We start from the raw sequence: 19,174 nt of genomic DNA, 5'->3' as shown, positions 1-19,174 counted from the left end.
GCGGTCAGTGCCCCAAGCCTCTCAGTGTTTAAGAGGCATTTGGACAATGCCCTTAGCAACATGCTTTTGGTCAGCCCTAGAGTGATCATGGACTGGCTGATCCTTGTCAGTCTCCACCAACTGAAAGTATTCCATCCCACCTTCTCACCTCAGAGCCTTCCACACGGGGCTATGCTCTGCTCCTAAAATGTTTTCCTTCTTGACTGCATAATAGCATAAATTCAACATGAGGGAAGGATGTCTCAGCCACTCCAAGTTTGAGCTGTTGCTGGGGCAGAGAAGGAAGGAATGGGATTTGTCATTTCCAAGGAAAGACAATATGCTCATTTCAATCCCTTCAGGCTGAGGAAGATCTAGAATCCCTTTCCAGGCAGCTGGTTTAATTACCTACGTTTCCTTCAGTGTAGGGAAATACCATCTTATATGACAGCATTGATTTACCAGCAGGTGCTGCTTACCTGAGCATCAGTGCCCTTCACAGAACCTGTGCTCTGACTATTAAGCAGACAGAAATGCAAGCACCTAAGGTCTGAAGGAGGCAAGAGATGTGGACACTCCTCTGCTCAGCATTCCCCCTGCACAGCAGCTTTCCATGCTCAACATGTAAACTTCTGAAACTGTTTAGTTCTTCCTGCTGATTTTGCAGATACCCAACTTCAGTATTAATGTCTTAATACTTCATTTTCAGACATTGAAAATATGTGGGGAAAACACTTAAACAGGTGCTTTACTTTTCAGTGGCAAAATACTGAAAAGGACTAAACAAACCATCCCCATCAAAACAACTCCAACATGTGAAACAACTGCCCTTTAAATTCTCTCTGGCCCTCCTTTCTCTTTTCACCTCATTTCTCTTCACTATTCTTTCATAAAGCCTCCTCCCTGAAGGAAAGAAACTTTCTTTCCTATATATCCAGGAATCTCAAATAACCTACAATGTCTGCATTTCATCCACACACACTCCATCTCACTTCAAAACTGTTAGAAAACACCTGCTTCAATGTCTAATCTTGTAAAAATAGTAGACAGAAAAACTCTATGCATGACTACATTACTTCACCACATGAAAAGGCTGGGATGCTTTTTAGTCTATGAGATAGGATACACAAACAAGAAAGACAAGAAATCCCACCTAAATCTGATGGAAAGGAAGCAATCTGACTGACAGACAATACTAAACTGTTGTTTTCATACAAGTCTGTTACAGGCTGTTCCTGAGAAACTGGAATGAACTTAGTCTAATCAATAAATCTACCTAATTTTAGAGCTTGATTCAAGTATCTCTACAAGTGTTGGCTCACAAATGGAAGAAAGTGTCAGGCAACAGCAGGGACAACTGAACATGTTGGGACATGTGGGACAACTCATGAACAACCACAGTTTACAGAACATGCTCAGAATCCCTTATGATTTACATTAAAAGGATCAAGCAACAGCAATTCAAGTGCTGTTTCACATGTAGTTCAGTCATCCCTGCTAAGGCATCCAGGAGGGAGGCAAGACACCTGGGCATGACTCCAGCTCTGCCTTTAATCCACCTGTATGTTGGTCAGGCTGGTGTATTAATTTCACTGGGTGCTAACACACACTTGAAAGATAACTCAACACTTCACTATGTCAGTGCTCCTAAGCACATGTAAGAAGATGATATAATCCAGCCTGAGTGACCTTTTCTTAGCAGATACCATCTGTTGTGTTTCCATTAAAAAGATATGATATAACAAGATATTTAACCTTCTGTAGTGTATATTTAGTTATTCATCAAAGGACTTTGACAGAAAGCCTGTGAGCCTGTAAAACAAGCACAGAAGACACCGTGTTGGTTAATTTTTGTACCAGAGTAGGATGGAATGCAGTAATGTTAAACAATGAAGAAAAGAGTAATTTATGGGCTAGCAAACATGAGCTATTGTGAAGGACCTCAAACACAAGGCACAGGAAGCACAGGAAGCAAAATGCCTTTAGACAAAATAAAAAGCAGTATGAGGAACAGCTGAAAGTGTAACCACCCATCAATGTCTAAAGAAAGCTGAAGTGATGGCCCTTCATCAGATAATGACTGATTAATCCTTTTTTGCCATCATTAACAGAGACAAGCATTAGAAAGCTAATGACATAATTAAAAATTCAACAGAATAAAGGAGATAAGCACTTCTTTTCTTGAGCCTTACTTGAGCTACTGGCTTAGAGCCCAACAGCATAAGATTTACATCTCCTGAGGGTGAGTCAAACATTGCATAATGTCACAATTACTTTGTCATTAGGAGATTAATAGTGCTTTGTTGAAACAGTATTATAAAATACTATAAATTGACAATTCAGACAAATTGTGCCTTAACACACATTCGCAGATGCATTATTTAAGTACTCTGGCAGCTATTTAGCATATCTAGATGAGCAGTCTTTTTTCTCCACTATCAATCTTCTACCTGGACAAAGTCCAAGAGGCTCTGCCCAAGAGGCCTGCAAGGCACCAGAGTCTCAAGGAGGAGTAAACCCTTTATGCTCACTAGAACTCCAGGTGATTCTTGTTTCAACAAGGGGCAGTCTGCTAGAAACCAAAAATAGTGTGTGTTCAACTTGCAGTAGTTACAGCCAGTCAAAAAGTATAGTTTAGACTCATGGCAGTGAAGAGCACATACTCAAGAAAAGGTAGGAGCACACAGATACCAAGTGGTCTGTTGAGGACATCCTACAGCACAAGAAATAATTTTTTCTCAGCGTTTATGAAAATCAAATAAAGTAACAACCTAAGTGTATTTAAGCCACTCTGAAAGACAGCACTTAGAACTCCAAAATGAGAACAAGAGTTCAAAACAAAACTCATCTAACTTTCTGTGAACAGAACTTAATGTAACAATATATCAGTTTACTAAAAGAAAATAACCTGAAAAACTGTATTGGTAGAAAGAAGAGAAAAAAAAGAATTTCACAAACAGGTAATAGTATGTTTCGTAAGTCAGTAACACCCCTCCAGTTATCTTGAGGAAGAGATAAGTTAATTTTACTTTTTAACTGCTAATACCTTAAACTATTAATAATGACTCTCACCTGATAAATGATTTAATGTTGATTTTCCTCATTTATAAGCAGAACAAAAGGTCAATGATTTTGTTAGAAATCATGTATCAACTGGAATCTTAGAAGAACTTTCAGAAAGGTCTTCTGCTCTTAAAGTTTTACAAGGTCTTCTCTCTCTATTGATTTCTGCAAGGCCAGACAGCTGCTTAAGTTCACCATGCTGTCAAACTGGAACAATTACACTTCCTACTGCCAAGAAGCTCCAACTGTGATAAACAGCATGACATACTGTACAATAGGACCTTGACTATGTACAGCTGTTAACCTCTCACACAAAGTGACCTTATGTTGTAAATATTTCAAGTTGTTCTATAAAGTTGCATTTTCAAATGTTACAGAAAGAGGAAAATAACTATGATGAAACCAGCACAATGTGTTCCAAAGGAGTTGCATTTATAGGCATTTGCTTTACACTTTTACCTCCAATCCCTTCTGCAAGTTTGGAGAGCAAACTTTAAAGGAGCCTTACAGGATGCATATATTTTTAAAAAAAAGGTTGACTCTTTGGCTGTGTTTACCATACAGCAATGAAAGACTCACTTGTAATGTTTTAACTACTGAGGCTACAGAAATTTTTCAGGATTCAGAAATGTAAATATTCCTAACCTCAGTTATCTGCCCATCTATGCGGCTGAAGGCTATAATGCCCAGCATTTTCACAAGTGAACTCACTTTAGAAAAGAGCATTGAATATCTCTGCACTAAACTGGTTCTCCAATATTGGAGGGAACAGCAGCAGACTGCAGAAGGCTTCATTATGCTAAAGGAATAAATTGTTTAATCTCTTCAGCACAATTCAAATACAGTTGGAATAACAACAGCCTTTTTCAATTAAATAGCCTTTCTTTTTAACTGTTTCCAGTTACTGAAAAGGATTCTTTTCTTGTGTACAGGCAGCTGTAGGAGATGGGTCATACTGGCAGAATCACAAAGAAACCTTTGTTTAGAATGTAAATAAAACTCTCACAGATACATTCAGTAAGTTCACATAAACAGAACACTAGAAAAATGCAAAGCAAAGAGTTTAAATGCAGAGTTAGAGGTGTATATGCAAAGCTAATTTTAACAGTGAGTGGGATTCATCTCGCCTAATTTTAGACATCTCTGACAGAGATGAGCTGGCTGCCCTGGGCTTCTTTGTACCAATGGAGAGCAAAAAGACCCCCTTCATGAATGATTCACTCAACTTATTTTAGATGTCAACTGCAGAAATGAGAAGAACTACTCCCTCTAAATCCCTGAATCTGCCTCCCACCCAATCCCACCTGCCAAGTAAGAACAGGAAACTACTGGGCACATACAGTGTAGACATCTGATCAGGAGGAGCAGAGACAGGACAGGGGGACAAAACAGCCACCCAACTTACACCACCATCACCCACCACATCATCTTACTTCAGTGCTTATGTTGTTGGGATTCTGGTTTGGGTTTAGGGTTTTTGGGGGGGAGGGAGCATTGTTTGGTTGTTTTTTTGCTGTTTTTTCATCCATTCTTGGTAAAACTTTTGATATTGAACTTCCTGGACGCGTTATTCCTATAGATTCTGATATGGCCCCCCCAATTGCAAAAGGTGGCAAGAGGACATCAAAGGGACATAAATGGAAATCGTAAGACTAAAACTACCATAGTATTTAATACACTTTTCATAGGACAAAGTAGTCAAACTCATTCATCAGAGCATACTCTTCATTTTATTTATGATCTACAATATAGGGCGTGAATTTCACAAAATATGTATGACTCACAGATGATTTCCTCCTGCTATCACTGAAAAATTGAACATTAGAAATTGATACTTACAAACTTAGTTAATATATAACAAAGAATAAAACTGTTTAGAAGCATTGGTTGAGGAAAATAATCATCTTTATGATCTCAATTATTTCTAGTCTTTGATTGATTTTTCCTACCTATACTCTTCAGTGAATTGTTGTTACTTCCTTGTTTAATAGTTCTTCATCTTACTTTTCTCATCGTTTCGATCTTACCAAAACTTTGCTAGACATTTTACCCATCAATTTTACCAGACAAAAGGACTGTTTGTTGTTTAATATTAACACCAAGTATTAGCACTATGGCTTGGAACTAACTTCTCTACTGAGACTAATTTAGGCAGAGTAGTCTCTTTTTTCAGAGAGGATAAAACAATGGCTCTACAAGGCAATTTACATCAAAAAAACTTCATGAGGTTTCTTGTCATTATAGAGTCTTCTCTCTCATTCAAAAGCAAATAAATATTTGTATAAATTTAAATAAATTATTTAGCCTTTCAACAAAACAGGAGAGTTAATCAAAGTATCAAGCTTCAAAAAGAAAACTGCAAACAGGATTCACAGTGTCTACTCTGAATCCAAATTCATATCTATTTGGGTAACAAACCAAAAATAAAGCAAAAACCAGAACAAATAAAAGTGGATTCATTAATCAAAAAAATGATTAATTTGTCGGTTTGTCTACAATTCCCTCATCTGTTTAAAGGGAAAATAATCAATGATCCTTATGCTCAAGCAAAACTCACAGAAAACAGTGGTTTGCAATTACTTGGCAATGTTCTGTACCACACCTGCAGCAAACAAGAAATAGGGAAAGCCTGGAATTAAGCACTATTTAGGATTTGGGGGTGTTTTCATACTTCTGTTATAATCCACTGATTTTTTTTTAATTGAATTTTAATTTATAATCTGAAACTACTTAGATAAAACAATTGTGAGGAAGATAAGGAAGACATTATCAACACTGAAACACAAGAAATTAATGTTTAAGATATCTGGGAAGCAGCAACAAGTTATTTTTAAATGAAAGTCCAAATCAAATTATTTCACTTCCTCTGATACAACTGGGCACTTTTCAAAGTACATTTCCTTAAAAAGAAGTTGAATTACGACTGTTGTGAAGGAAAATCTGAATTGCCAAAAACCATCCATTAAAAAGAAAAAAAAGAAAAGTAGCAATTTTTAAAAATTCTATTATCCATAGTTTGCATTAACTGGAAAACTCAGTTTAAGTTTAGCCAATTTGACAAGGAATATGACTGGTTTTATAAGCCATTATCTTTATTAACAGATAACTAACAGGTCAATTCCAACATAAGTTACAGAATAAGACTATACCAAATTGCTTACCAACATCAATATATTTCGGGTCCAAGGGTGTGCCAATAGAATTGCAGAGAACCAGCACATACTGTATGGAAATAAAACCAAGGTAGAAATAAATTACCACCACACTTTTTGTAAATTAGTAAGCTGTACAAGGTTTTCTGTGAAGGTGCATCTCATAACTCACATCACACATTCTAACGCTCATCAGCAACAGAAAACACAGAGACCATGACTACAGCAAATATAAAGCAGCGTAAGCATGAGAGTAATGAGATACTTGACAATTAGCACTATAAATGAAGAACAAGCACAAAACAGGCAAGTAACCAGCTGTTTTATGCACGGGAGCAAATCTACCAAAAAAAATCCAACAGGTAGGAGGTACCACCAGCATGTCCACAGACAACACATGGGCAAGACAGGCAGCGTCTCCCCTGCTGCCGTGTGAGGCACACACTGCACTGTGAGTATTTACAGGCATGACACACCACTGACTCAGTGGCTCAACTCTCATCAGCTGCTCATGCAAAAGACAATCTAATGAAATCTCAGCAGTTAGGATCTTTGTCCTATCCTTTGCAGATCTCCATCTCCTTGAACCTCCAAGAGGGTAACAGTGTGGGGAGAATTGTCAATAAGTCTCTCCCTGTGCCCTGCAGTACCACAGGTACTACAAAAAAAAGGTTTTTTTAGTTTTGCCTTTATTGTAATCCCACTGGGGAAGGCTTTGACAGCACAGGTACCTCAGAGATTGGGCTGTTATATTCAGGAAGATGCAAATATATAACAATTCGCTAGACACCAATGCTTCATTGTTGTAGGTTATGTATTTATTTCTTCAGATCTAAATCAAGAATTAAATAGCTTAATGATTATTACATAGGGAAATGCCTTGAATGAGAAGTGTGGAAATTAAGCAGCAACTTTTACTGCCAAGTCTTTAAACTTAAAAGAAAATAAATATAATATACATGTAAAATAAATATAATATAATTCACATTTGGTACCAAAATGTGAGTTGCCCAAGAGTCATACCCTGACTCTCCAGGAAATGAAAGATAATTATTTTTTCATGGCTCTTTCACCTCCTGAACAATCCATGTAATTGTAGTAGCAGAATACAGCAACTGTACAGCTACCCTTTTAAACTGATAGATTGACATCTTATTCATCCCATGAGAGTGTGGGGTATGCCCAGCCCCTGCCCTGGAGGGAGGCCTGCTGAGATAAAGAGATTGCATAACCTCCCAGCAGAATCCCCTTGGAAAAGGCAGCACTTTCGGTGAGGGTGAGAGAAAACAAGAACCATGCTCCTCTGGGAGACTCTGTGTAGATTCCTTGGAATCCATTGTCTTCTAGCCTCTCACACCCACCCTTGTATCCCTGTAAGACCTACCCTTCTCCCCCTTTGAGTTGGGAGAGCTCGTCCCTGGCCTCCCCTTCGCGGGGTGCGGACTAAAAAAGCTGCCGCATGCGGGACTGCTAAACGAGCCTCTCGTCTCTCTCCTCCCGGTCGAGCCTGGGGTCTGCCCCGCAGAACAAGAGCTGGAGTCACTCTGGCTGAATCACTGGAGAGCTGGCAGCCTGCTGAGACAGGCACCTTTCTGCAGAGGCACCCCCGGCGGCCGAGGGACCGCCGCAGACCTCGGGGGACTGTCCCTTGCGGGACGCTCTCTCCGGGTCGGTCACGGCTTCCTGGGTCCGAGCCACAGACCCCAACCCGGCCGCACTATGAGAGCAGCTCAATTTACCTTTTCATCTACTGTGTGAACTTCATTCTTTCAAAGAAAAAGAGCTGAACATGGATTTCTTTCCATTAAATAATTTTTTTTTCTGGTTTGGCCTCCAATAAGTACCTCACAAAAATTGTATTTTTATTTCTTTGTTCATGAGTTAAACTGTCCACCAGCATTCTCAAATTTCTATTATCCAAAAAAATACATTGTGCCTCTGCCTTTGTAGGAAAACACACGTAGTTTTCTTAACTCTCTTATTTTTTTATTTCCATCATGTTTACATTAATTCTTCTCTGGTAAATTATGCCTACATTCACTACAATAAATTTCTCTTTTATGCCCTTACTAGTAATTTCTGTGACTCCAAGTCAGTAGATCAGAGCCTGTCAAGGGATGATGGAGTAGCAGAATCCACGACTGGCTGTATGACCCACACAGGGTGGTGCCAGGGCAGGCAGTTTCCATTGTCTGATTTACCCAGCCTTGTTAATGATATCAACATGAAGTCCTTCTTAACTTACTGACACATCTACTTGCAATATCTTTAAACAGGTCCTGCTGAAATTAAGTCTTTTTTTTAACTATTGCTGTACATTCTGCCAATTTGAAATCACAATTCTAATGACCAAAATCTCTTGTAAACCAAATCAGTTTTTCAGAAAACAACTCCAATGAACTTCTACCCATAAGCCTATGCACTTCATTTCCTAAAACCTGGCAACTCACAGTGTTAATAACTACACTAGAGCCAATTCAAAACAAATGAAAGGTCCTTACTATCTGTAATTTTCAGGTGCTAAAATTAAATCTCTTATTTATGCTCAATAAAGTTACACTAAATCTCTCTACTGTTTGTTTCCTCCTTTAAAATTACAATCCAAAAAAAAAAAAAATTTTATTGCACTCAACTTCACCAAATGGTTATGGCCACATATCCTATGTTTTCAGTCCATATGACAGTATACCATTTATTGCACAATGAAGCAAAGCAGCACTAAAGCATGTTTGGGGTTTTTTACCATGGCACCAAATGACTCTGTCTCATGCTCCTCCTTTGTAAGCAATATACAAGTGATACAGAAAAATAATTCTTAAGTGATTGAGCAAGAAAAATTGTGTAACAGTATCACACTAACCAAAAATTCATTAACCAAAGGATACATTTATCATTTGTGATTACATATAAAATAAATTAATAAACAAAGAAGTTTGCAGTAACATGTAATTTACATCACCTAAGAAATTGCCTCTTTTTTTCCATTTCTGACTGATGAAATATTCATTACTGTTCTGATGCTTTTAGCTTGTCTCTGGAGAACTGTTCCAAATATTTCTAAAGAAGCACTAATCTGTAAGGCTGAAGTTTTTATTAGGTTACTAATGGCTACATGGATTTCATCTGTAGATGCAATTTATCAGCTACTTTGTTATTTGTTGGGATTCTTTGTTTTTAAACACTGAGCCCATTCAAGTGCTATTCTGTCAAATGACAACTGACACAACTCTAAGACAGATTCAGACTTTTACATTTCATTTTATTCTGGCTGTAAAGAACTGACATGTGGAACAGAGCATTTCATGCGAAAATTAAAAGACAGATTTTACCTGAGGCTGATTTTCATCTGCTTTGGTTGCTAAAACACAGAAGTCCCCATAAGTTGTTATGGAAATAAGGCTCTTGACATATTTCACATATTTCTCATTGTTTTTTGTGTCCCAGAAGACGACACAGCATTCCGGGCGATCCGGTCGGGTATAGGCATAAACAACAGTATTGGAGCAGTAACCCCACTGCCAAGAAAGACAATGTTGACAAAACCAATCAGAAATGATAAGCATTCAATAATGAATTGTTCACAGCCATGAAAGAAAGAGTTTATTTCATCTACACAATCAGTATTCAGTATTTTTCACCTGTCAAGTAAACTGTTAAAAGTATGAGAACACAGCTCAGGCAATAAGATATTGGCATAACATTAAACAGGCAAAATAAGCCTTTCTATCATGCAAAGCAACCTCAGAATTGGAAGATCAACCTCAAAATGTGACAAGATCTCACTGTGCCTTGTTTCTTCCTTGTTCAGTGGGTATGCAGAAATACCCACCGTGATGATGGTTTTTGCCATGAAAATGCTTGCTTTGTGACTACTGATTTGGAAACCCAAAGTTCATTTCCCAGAGGAAATATAATAAATACCCTAAACAGTGCAATTCCAGAAGCAGACAAATTAAGCAATTATACAGGAGTACTGTAATAACTCACATCACCTCTTCCACATCAGTACCATGAGAAAACCCCTCCCTTACTCCCAGAAGAATATAATTATTCCTCTAACAAGAGAAAGGGCAAAAAGGCAAAAGAAACAGAATATACAAGAGGATGCATTTTATTGCATTCGACTGATTTAAAGTACAGAATTTAATAATGAAAATCAATAAAATACAACAGAATCAGAAAATGTCTCAGAAAGGAGGTGAAGCTGTCAAATAAACGAGACACAAAGCAAACCACTTAAAGATGACGATGGAATTGCAGAAAAACTAATAGAATTCTCTGCATCAGTGTCTACTAGAGAGAGAGAAGAGAAAGCTTATTAGTGCTGGCAAGAGAGGTTCCCACACTCCTCAGGAAATGAAACCAAGATGATAAACTACAGCATAAACAGAAGAACTAGAATAGATCTACAGACTCTTAATTAGTATTACAACTCCATGCAAACTATGAATAGGTCAAAAAAAGATGAGCTCAACTGATAGTTTTTACTGTCATGTTAATTTAAAAACCTCTTTCTCTTATTTTACTTTATTGAAAAATAGAGGAAAATAGATTATTTAGTACATTGGTAATGTGATATTAACTCTTCATCTCCAGGTCATTAATTCCAGTCCAGCCTAAGATAATTACTGCTTTAAATCACTCCCATTTAATAACTGCCACTTTTAGCATATCTAGTTCCTAAAAGGGAGTTACTGATATAATCAGAACACAGCAGAAGTAATGCGTATTATTTATTGAAGGAAAACATGTATCATTCACCATAAAAATATTTAACATTGAAATAGAGTACACTATCAACATATTAGGAGTTTATCTGCTGCAGAAATAAGTTAATTTGAACACATCGCTTTCCATTTCAACTATACAAAATGGAGTCGGGGGGGAAGAAGAGCTTACACATGCAGTTTCTAAAACTAAAGTTTCAAAATATTATTAATTTGCAAACCGTGCCAGATCTTGAAATACTCGTGGTCTCCTAGATACTGATGAGTTTAAGAAAAAGCAACAGGCCTGTGTTCCAGCTGTTAACACATTTCCCAGAATAAACATTAGGTAGCATTTCCTGAAAGACTAATTTCCAGCTCAGACTTCCAAAGTCTTTTCCAGAAGATTTACAACAAACTATTTCAAATTGCTTCCTAGCAGATTTGTGTTTACAACTCCCTAACCAATGATTTTTCACAACCAAGTGGAAGAATACATTTCAATCTAGCTGCAGGGTGTTCCTCACATTGCACTCTCTTTTTAATTACAGTGGGTACACACTAATGATTAAAGAACATATCCTGTGCTGGGAAAAAAAAGTATACAATACTGTATACTGGACAGTAATTGCTATTATTTGTTAAACTGTAAATTTTAGTGAAATATTCCTAACTCCTAAAAACACACCCCACCAAATGAAAAAAACTCAGGTGGTGGGTAAGATATAAAACATTATTTAGAATTAGCTGAATACATACTTGTAAGGAGTATATTGGGAATTGAAATTTAAGTAGGAAGTACATCTATCAGGTTGCATTCATTTCTATTGTTCAGGTTTCTACACAACTTCCCTGGCTCAAATAAATAATTCACCACCAAAAAAAAACCCAGTAAGACTCAAACAATTCCCATCATATCACTTAGCTCGACCTAGTTAACCAAACAGCAGTGAAAACACAGCAGTCTTACCTAATGACATCCTCAATTTCTACAAAATTTAGAATCCTACCCAATTTAACAATGCATACATTTCCTTATTGTGAAAATGAAACTCCAAATGCATTGTAAAGGCAATGGCTGAGTCACTGCATCACCAAGACAGACCCTCACATTCCACTAAAACGTCAAGTCCGTAGTGTTGATGAAGCTGTAATCCTAAATTAAGCTAATACTAATTTCTCATATATATATACATACACACATCCACAGATATGTATGTACGTATATTAGAAAAAGCTACTTTTTCAACCCAATCAGAAAGAGAATAAATAACTTATAGGAAGTTATGAGTTTCCTATATAAATAGGAAACTTATAAATACAATTAAGTTTCACATTACTACATACCTTGTAATGTGGACGAATGTTTGCAAAATATATGTAATAATCAACAGCCAGTGCAATTTTCAGTCCACCTCCCTCCCAGGACAAGGAGGATATCTGTTTGCCAGGAACTTTCAGTGTACGTAAGTGCTTCGTTAGAACAAGGAAAGAAAAAGATTCTGAATTTATCACAGGAAAGCCACTCTAAAATACATAAACAACCAACAGTTTTGATAGTTGATGAAAAAAAACCCCATAGATATTCTTTACAGTACCCCATAACAATTCTCAAATTGCAATGCATTTGCAAAGAGAGAGATATTTAAGGTGTACACCATAATGTGTTCTTTCACCTCAGGTTTGGTTTGTTGTTTTTTCGTTTGTGTTTTATTTCTCCAGAGAGAAATTAAAAACAAGACTCAGTGATAGTTCAATCTTACAGAAAGAAACAGTAGATGGAGAATGGCAGTTATAAACATTATTTCCTTTGGCTCGTAATTTGAATCACCTTTATCATTTCAGTCACAACTAAAACACAGCAATAGTACTGATCCTGACACACCTCAGAAGTTTCACGGATGCTCGAAGTGTATTAGTCAGTTCATGTACAAAACCTTAACTACAGCTGATAGCTTAAATAAAAACATATCCCTAATCTATGTCAAGAGCATGCAATGAATTAGCTGCATATGTACACAATTTTCAGTGAGGTAATGGACATTTTCCTCTTCTCTATCCCCTTTCCAAAAGAATCTAAGAAAGGGAGCTGGTACACTTTCCCTCTTTTTTCAAGTATCTTTATTTTGCTGAAGAATTTTAAATTGAATGAAGGAAACAATTAGAAAAAAAATAATGTTTTCAAAAGCTATAACCTTAGTCCCACAGATCACTTGTTTGTGGGTACCTTTTTAGTTGCAAATAATACAGATGTATGTAATAAAAGATACACTTATCTACTATTTACGTTTTTAAATAATCTAAGGCTTTAAAAAATACATTTTATTGAGTACAACACTGATACTTATGCTCAGATCTAACTTTCCTTTTGAGGGCATAACTTTGTGCCTAAGGAAACTGCTACCAATGAACTTACACAGTTCAGTATCTATTTCGTGCCTTTGTGAAAAAACAGCAAATACCAAGTCAAAATACTGGTCACACATTATTCACAGAAAATACCATCTTCCAAAAAGTTAAGTCCATATCTGAGTATCAGAACTAGTACAAACCAATTCTAAAACCTGAAGAATTTACTTCTGAACATTAAATACAAAATCTGGAACACCCATTTCAGTTAATCTGAAGGACATTAGCAACCAGAGGTGTAACATTATTGCCAAAACCTTTGGTTCCATTAAATACTTTCAACTAGGGAAACCCCTACAGATGATGTTAGATCTTAACCCCTTTCACAGTTCAGCTCAGAGCTGGCTGGTACTTTTGTACAAGGGACAAACTTCATCACACTCTGATACATTACACTAACTTTCAGATATATTACTAAGAGAGAAAGGGATATCACCTGGCAAGGCAAAAATAGCACAACAAAAAATGTATTGACCAGTTGTCTCTCAACTATTAAACATTTAACATACTATAAAAAAGACAGGATGGACAAAAAACATTTACAAAACAATAGCCCCAACAGCCAAATGAAGAAGTTTAGAAACAATTTAGCTTTTCTGAGGTTTCTCAGCCATTGCTTTTACTGACACAGGATGCCTTTTTGCCAGTTTCACTGATTCCATAAAAAAAGAGGGGAGCATTTGCTGCTGTTATTTTCAGCTTCTAATCTAGAGATGGCCAAGTTTCTTAGCCAGTGTAGAAAGAAAAGTACTTCTCGATTTTATACACAGATGCTGACATCTTGACTGGTGCCTATGCTCAAAACTGCTCATCCTCTATAGTCTCATGGGATCTGGTGTTCAAAGCTAGACACCACACTTATCCTATTATTAGTGTTGCACTTGGATTATTAGAGATGCACTTGGATTTTCGTGCTGGACACTACCCTGCTGTTCTAGAATGGTACTTGGTCCTGTGTCACCTTTCCAGGTCCATGTGGATATCCTAGATGGATAACTGAGAGCATGTTAAACACACTAAACACCTACATTTTGGCATTCTAATTCCATCAGTAATGACCCTGCAGCAAAACATAATAACATTTTAAAAACAAACAAATAAACATTTCTATTATATATCAAATATTTTTACCTCACCAAAGGGAGTATAGAACTGCACAACATTGACATCTTTATCTTGAGAAGCTGCTTTGAGGGAGCCTGCCACTGCCAGGACACTTCCATTGGGGTTCCACTGAATACACACTACATTGATACCAGTGTCAATCAAAATAGGATCTAGTTTTTAAGGAATAAACATTAAGAATATCAACACACGTAGACATTTTGGGTCAAGAGCAGGTCAGTAACTCACACCCCACATTTTGTACCTACTGTAGTCATTCTCATCTCTCATTATCTGACATCTCCCGTTGTCATAACAGACAGCAAGGCAAGGACAGTTGGGTTCAATGTAGCCTTGGGTACCGTGGTACCAGTGTACCCCAGCAATACTGAATGCTCCACTTGAGTTCACCAAACAACTCAGCTTCATTTTCACCTACACAAGAACAGTTAATTAAAGTCATATATAACAAGTTATTTAAAGAATAATTTATATCTCTACTGACACTTGCAAAAGACAAGATGTCTAAGCAAAATTGTTTTCCTGTTCCAAGAAAAATTTTCAAGTTCTCAGAATTTTATGGGTTTGAAAAACTTCCTTATATAATCAAAGCCAGATCAGACACAGGAAAACATATATTTTTAACTACAAAGGAGTGCCGTAATATTGGCATTTTCATTCTTTGAAAAGTAACTTAAAAACAAAGAAAACCAACAACATAAAAAGCCCAGTGTGCACACACACATGTGCATAGACACAAGAAACCCCCTGGAGCGTTGGAAAAAAATAAAAATTATTTCAAACCGTTCCTGGGCACAATATTTAAAAAAAAAAAAAGAAACTTTCTGTCTGCTTTTTCTTGACTAAAGTCTGAATAACATATAAAAACAATGGAAAAAAACTAGTGTCCAAATTAGAACACCAATCAAGATGAGTTCACTTTTGCAATAATTAGCCCTGAATACCTGGTAACACAAGTAAGGGTTTTTCTGAAAGATAAGAGTATTCCTGGATCATTTCAAAGATGAATGCCAGGTAAGTTATGGGAGAGAAGGGAAGAGGGAAAGAGAGCACAACCATACACGTTGTTGATATGGTGGGAGAAATGACAGCAAGTTATTTAAAGAATTTCAGTAATTCTCTAACGGTAATTCAGCAGTTGGAAATACCATGACTCACACAGTGGGAAGGAAGAAAGATACAGTGGGAGGATAAAGAAAAGAAAATGGGAAGGGTAGCAGATACTTTCTTAGGAAGGTAATGGAAAGGAGAAGAAAATTCACCCTATTAAGCACTTAAAAGTTAAGAACATGGTCCCAAATCACAGACTTTAAAACCAGTGTTTTTACTTAGCATTTTGTTATAGTCATATTCCAATACTCCAAGTAAGTAGATAAAAATAAATAAATAAGTCTAGGTTGTAGGACTTCAACAATATACTATAGCTGTTATTTTTCCACTCACTACCAGGTTTCTCTAAAGAATAATAGGAGCAATAGGAAAATAAACTATTGCTTTTTTCTAAAAGCATGCTAATACTTTAAGAAGCAGAGGCTGTAAGAAGTCAATATCCTTTAAGCCAGCATTAGTTCCTCCAAATAATGAAGAGAGAAAAGAAACAACAGCTCAAAAATATTAAACCTGACCTATCATCACAAACATCTTTGAAAGGAAGTATTTTCAGATGTCCTAAAGAGTTTCATTTAATTTCACTAGTATGACCATTCCTACTTTTACATTTTCAGTAATTATTGCAAGGCCAAAAGGCATTAGTTGATGTGATATTCATTTAGCTACCAGAAAAGAAATTATTATAAAAAGCTGCAGAATTCTTGAATAAAAGCTCTGTGCAGGAGCTCACAGTTCTCAGTACTGAAGTCCACCAACTAAACAAACATGAAATAAATTAAGAGGAAGTGAGCTTTTTTGCCTGTTGAAGTTATAATCCTTAATTATACTACAATGAACTTACAATAAAATTTCCCTGATTGTCATAAATGTGAATCTCTCCATTTGCCATTCCAAAGAGTAAAATTCTGCTATCAGAGGACCAGGCCACGTGGGACAGGTGGGTACCTTTCAAGTCTTTTCCCCAAATGCGATTGCCTGGAACAAAACATTGACTGCACTTAATAAATACACCATAAAATTTAAAACAGGATGCAAGTTACCAGTGTAAAAACTAAAGCAGCTAAAGTCAAAGCAACAATTAGTAACTAACTATTAATTGTATTTACCTAGAGAAACAGGGCCACTGTGTATATAACACTACGAACAAATTTGTGTAATAGCACAGCAATTAGTAGGGCTTAAAACTTTACCATCCACTGATCCAACAATCACAGCTCCATCTTCATATACAATACAAATCTTCTGCCCATCAGCATTCCAGCTCATACTTCGAACCACTGATTTATTCCTGTTGTTAATCATCTCTTCATACCAAGAACCTATTTGTCGTGAGAGAAAAACTGAGTTACACTTGTGATTTGATAAACCTCTGGAGGACTCAAGGGACATGCTAATCACTGAATTGCCCTTTCAGTAAAAGCCTAACAAGACTACAGTACAGTGCCCCAGAAGACACAGACACAGTTACTGTGAAACCCAGCGCTCACATGGGAGCTGCTCATTTCCAAAGTGAACGGTGATGAATGAGGGCTTGGAAAGGGGAGCCAAAGTCCAAGAGGGGCCCTACAGAAAGAGTTCTGTGCTTCAGTAATTTCAGAACTGACAATACAATAGGAAACATAAACAGAGCAAACAACTGGCTTTGCTATGAATAGGTAGTAAGAAATTTACCGATTATTTTCTAAAACTAAGAGATTATTTATATGACAGTAGCCACCACAAATCAGCCAGAAAGACTGAGTTTTATTCTTTACTCCTGAAATGAGAAGCAGAGCTTTTATTTGTTTCCATTTTTCATTAAACTAAAATTCCCAAAAGAATAGGAAAGCCCTTTATTTTCTTTTTCTTTCCCATATGTGTTGGAAAGTGGTTACCTTGACTGTGAGGTTTGCTGGCTTTTAAATGAATGCCAGTGAACCACAGTAGTATATATATGTGCGTGAAAGGGTCAAGAGCAATAAAAGATAATTACAGTCATACACTGGTTAGTCATATTGGTTCACTACCTTAAATATTTCTAAAGATTGTTTTTATGAGACTATTTAATTGATGCTTTAAGCAGGGTTGATAAGTTCTTCTAGTCTACCAATATGTTTGTGCTCAATGCACAATATATTTTTCATATAGTATTCCAAGGGAATAAAGCAGCAGAGATAAAAAATTTAAAGCAGTTTATCAAGCACATGGCTAAGTACTGGTATCTTCTTCTACAGTAGACTCAGCAGGACCAATGCCTTGTCTCATATGACTACACTATAAACAAGTATTACAATAAAACTTGAAAATTGTTTTAAAGCTATTTTGAGCTATACAATCTGCAAAATAAAAACTCCAGAAAAGAATTGTAAAAACTGCAGGTGAGGGGAAAAGAAAATATTTCTCATGACACAGAATATTATCCCATCTCAAGTTTATTTGCAGAATACCTCTGTACAGCATCCACACAATAATGAGGCCATTTTGATCACTGGTAGTCAATTTTTGATACTGTTCATTCCACGTCACAACCTGCACAAAGCCTAGAAAGTGATAAAAAGCTTTTTATTGGCATTATTTAAGTAAGTTAATAAAAAATATCACATCCAACCTAATCAGCATGGAGCTTTTCAGAAATTTGCATTGCTGACTTTGATTTAGTTGTAGGTTTCTTTCTGTGCCACTTATTTCCTCTTTCAAAATTCTGCTCAAGAGCTCCTTTTGCTTCTGTATTCACCCACTGGAGTAACATCCTCTCCAAATCCTACTCAGAGTATTGATTCCACACCCGAAACCCAAATCATAGTTTCGCAGTTTCTGACCACCTCTGACACTCTTGGACACTGACAAAACTTTACTGTTGTAGGAAGTTTTGGGTTTTTCTTCCTCTCAGTAGTCCGATCCTCACTACTGCTGGACTTTTAAAACAATCTCCCTGATAATTACCCAAAAGAGCATTCTACATACAAATGCTTCAGACCCTCAAGTTTCATACAGGATCCCACTCATAAATATTTGACTTTACTTGAAACATCTTTGAACTTTTATCAGTTCCATACTGTACATCAACTTGCATCACACTTTTTCCGTCCCTCACTGCTGGGTACCCCTTCTCTCTGTATCAATTCCATTTTCAGTGTTTCTGTCATGAACTTTACCAATAGATGCAATCAAAGATATTCTGAATGTCAGGGATTTTTAAGGTAATAGTAATCTGTTTCAGAATTGAACACATTCACCCAAAGTATCCACTAAATCAATTCCTCACAATTCATTTGTTCCAATCCTATTTAATTAAGCCCTTAAAATAACCTGACTCTTGCCAGATTTCAACCGCAAGTCCTCATAAAAAAGTCCACTTCTTCAAGTATTGCAAGGATTTTAGCATCCTCTTCATATCCCATTGTCCATGGGTGATGACCATTCAACATTTCTCATGTGAGAATTTAAGTCCTCCCTAATTTTGCTGCATTCAGTTTTTACCTTCACACATTATCCTTCTCCAGCTTGCTTTCTAACCTCTCTAAATTTTGTCTCTACACTACACTGCAGTCTATGCATACACACATTCTGTAATTTGTCAATAAAGGGAAAAATTACTATATGTTTAACACAGAAATCATGTTTACTGAAATAATTTTCATTTCTTCAGAA

At 36.6% G+C, this 19,174-nt stretch overlaps 1 protein-coding gene across 2 annotated transcripts in view; it reads right to left on the bottom strand.

Annotated features, from left to right (window-relative positions):
• Positions 1 to 19,174, bottom strand: part of WDR35 (WD repeat domain 35) — a 42,586-nt gene that overhangs the window by 21,485 nt on the left and 1,927 nt on the right. The window contains exons 4-12 of one of the 2 annotated variants that reach the window (XM_032104085.1): positions 17,971 to 18,063; positions 16,735 to 16,863; positions 16,386 to 16,519; positions 14,683 to 14,848; positions 14,441 to 14,586; positions 12,248 to 12,373; positions 9,524 to 9,709; positions 8,938 to 8,970; positions 6,204 to 6,264 (exon numbers count right to left, since the gene is read on the bottom strand). In XM_032104085.1, coding sequence (XP_031959976.1) covers positions 6,204 to 6,264; positions 8,938 to 8,970; positions 9,524 to 9,709; positions 12,248 to 12,373; positions 14,441 to 14,586; positions 14,683 to 14,848; positions 16,386 to 16,519; positions 16,735 to 16,863; positions 17,971 to 18,063 — 1,074 coding nt within the window. The remainder of the gene's footprint in view (positions 1 to 6,203; positions 6,265 to 8,937; positions 8,971 to 9,523; positions 9,710 to 12,247; positions 12,374 to 14,440; positions 14,587 to 14,682; positions 14,849 to 16,385; positions 16,520 to 16,734; positions 16,864 to 17,970; positions 18,064 to 19,174) is intronic. The other variant, XM_032104086.1, reaches the window with a different exon arrangement.

This window comes from Corvus moneduloides, chromosome 3 (genome assembly GCF_009650955.1).
Source record: "Corvus moneduloides isolate bCorMon1 chromosome 3, bCorMon1.pri, whole genome shotgun sequence".
Classification (NCBI taxonomy): Eukaryota; Metazoa; Chordata; class Aves; order Passeriformes; family Corvidae; genus Corvus; species Corvus moneduloides.
This window is presented reverse-complemented; position numbering and strand designations above follow the sequence as displayed.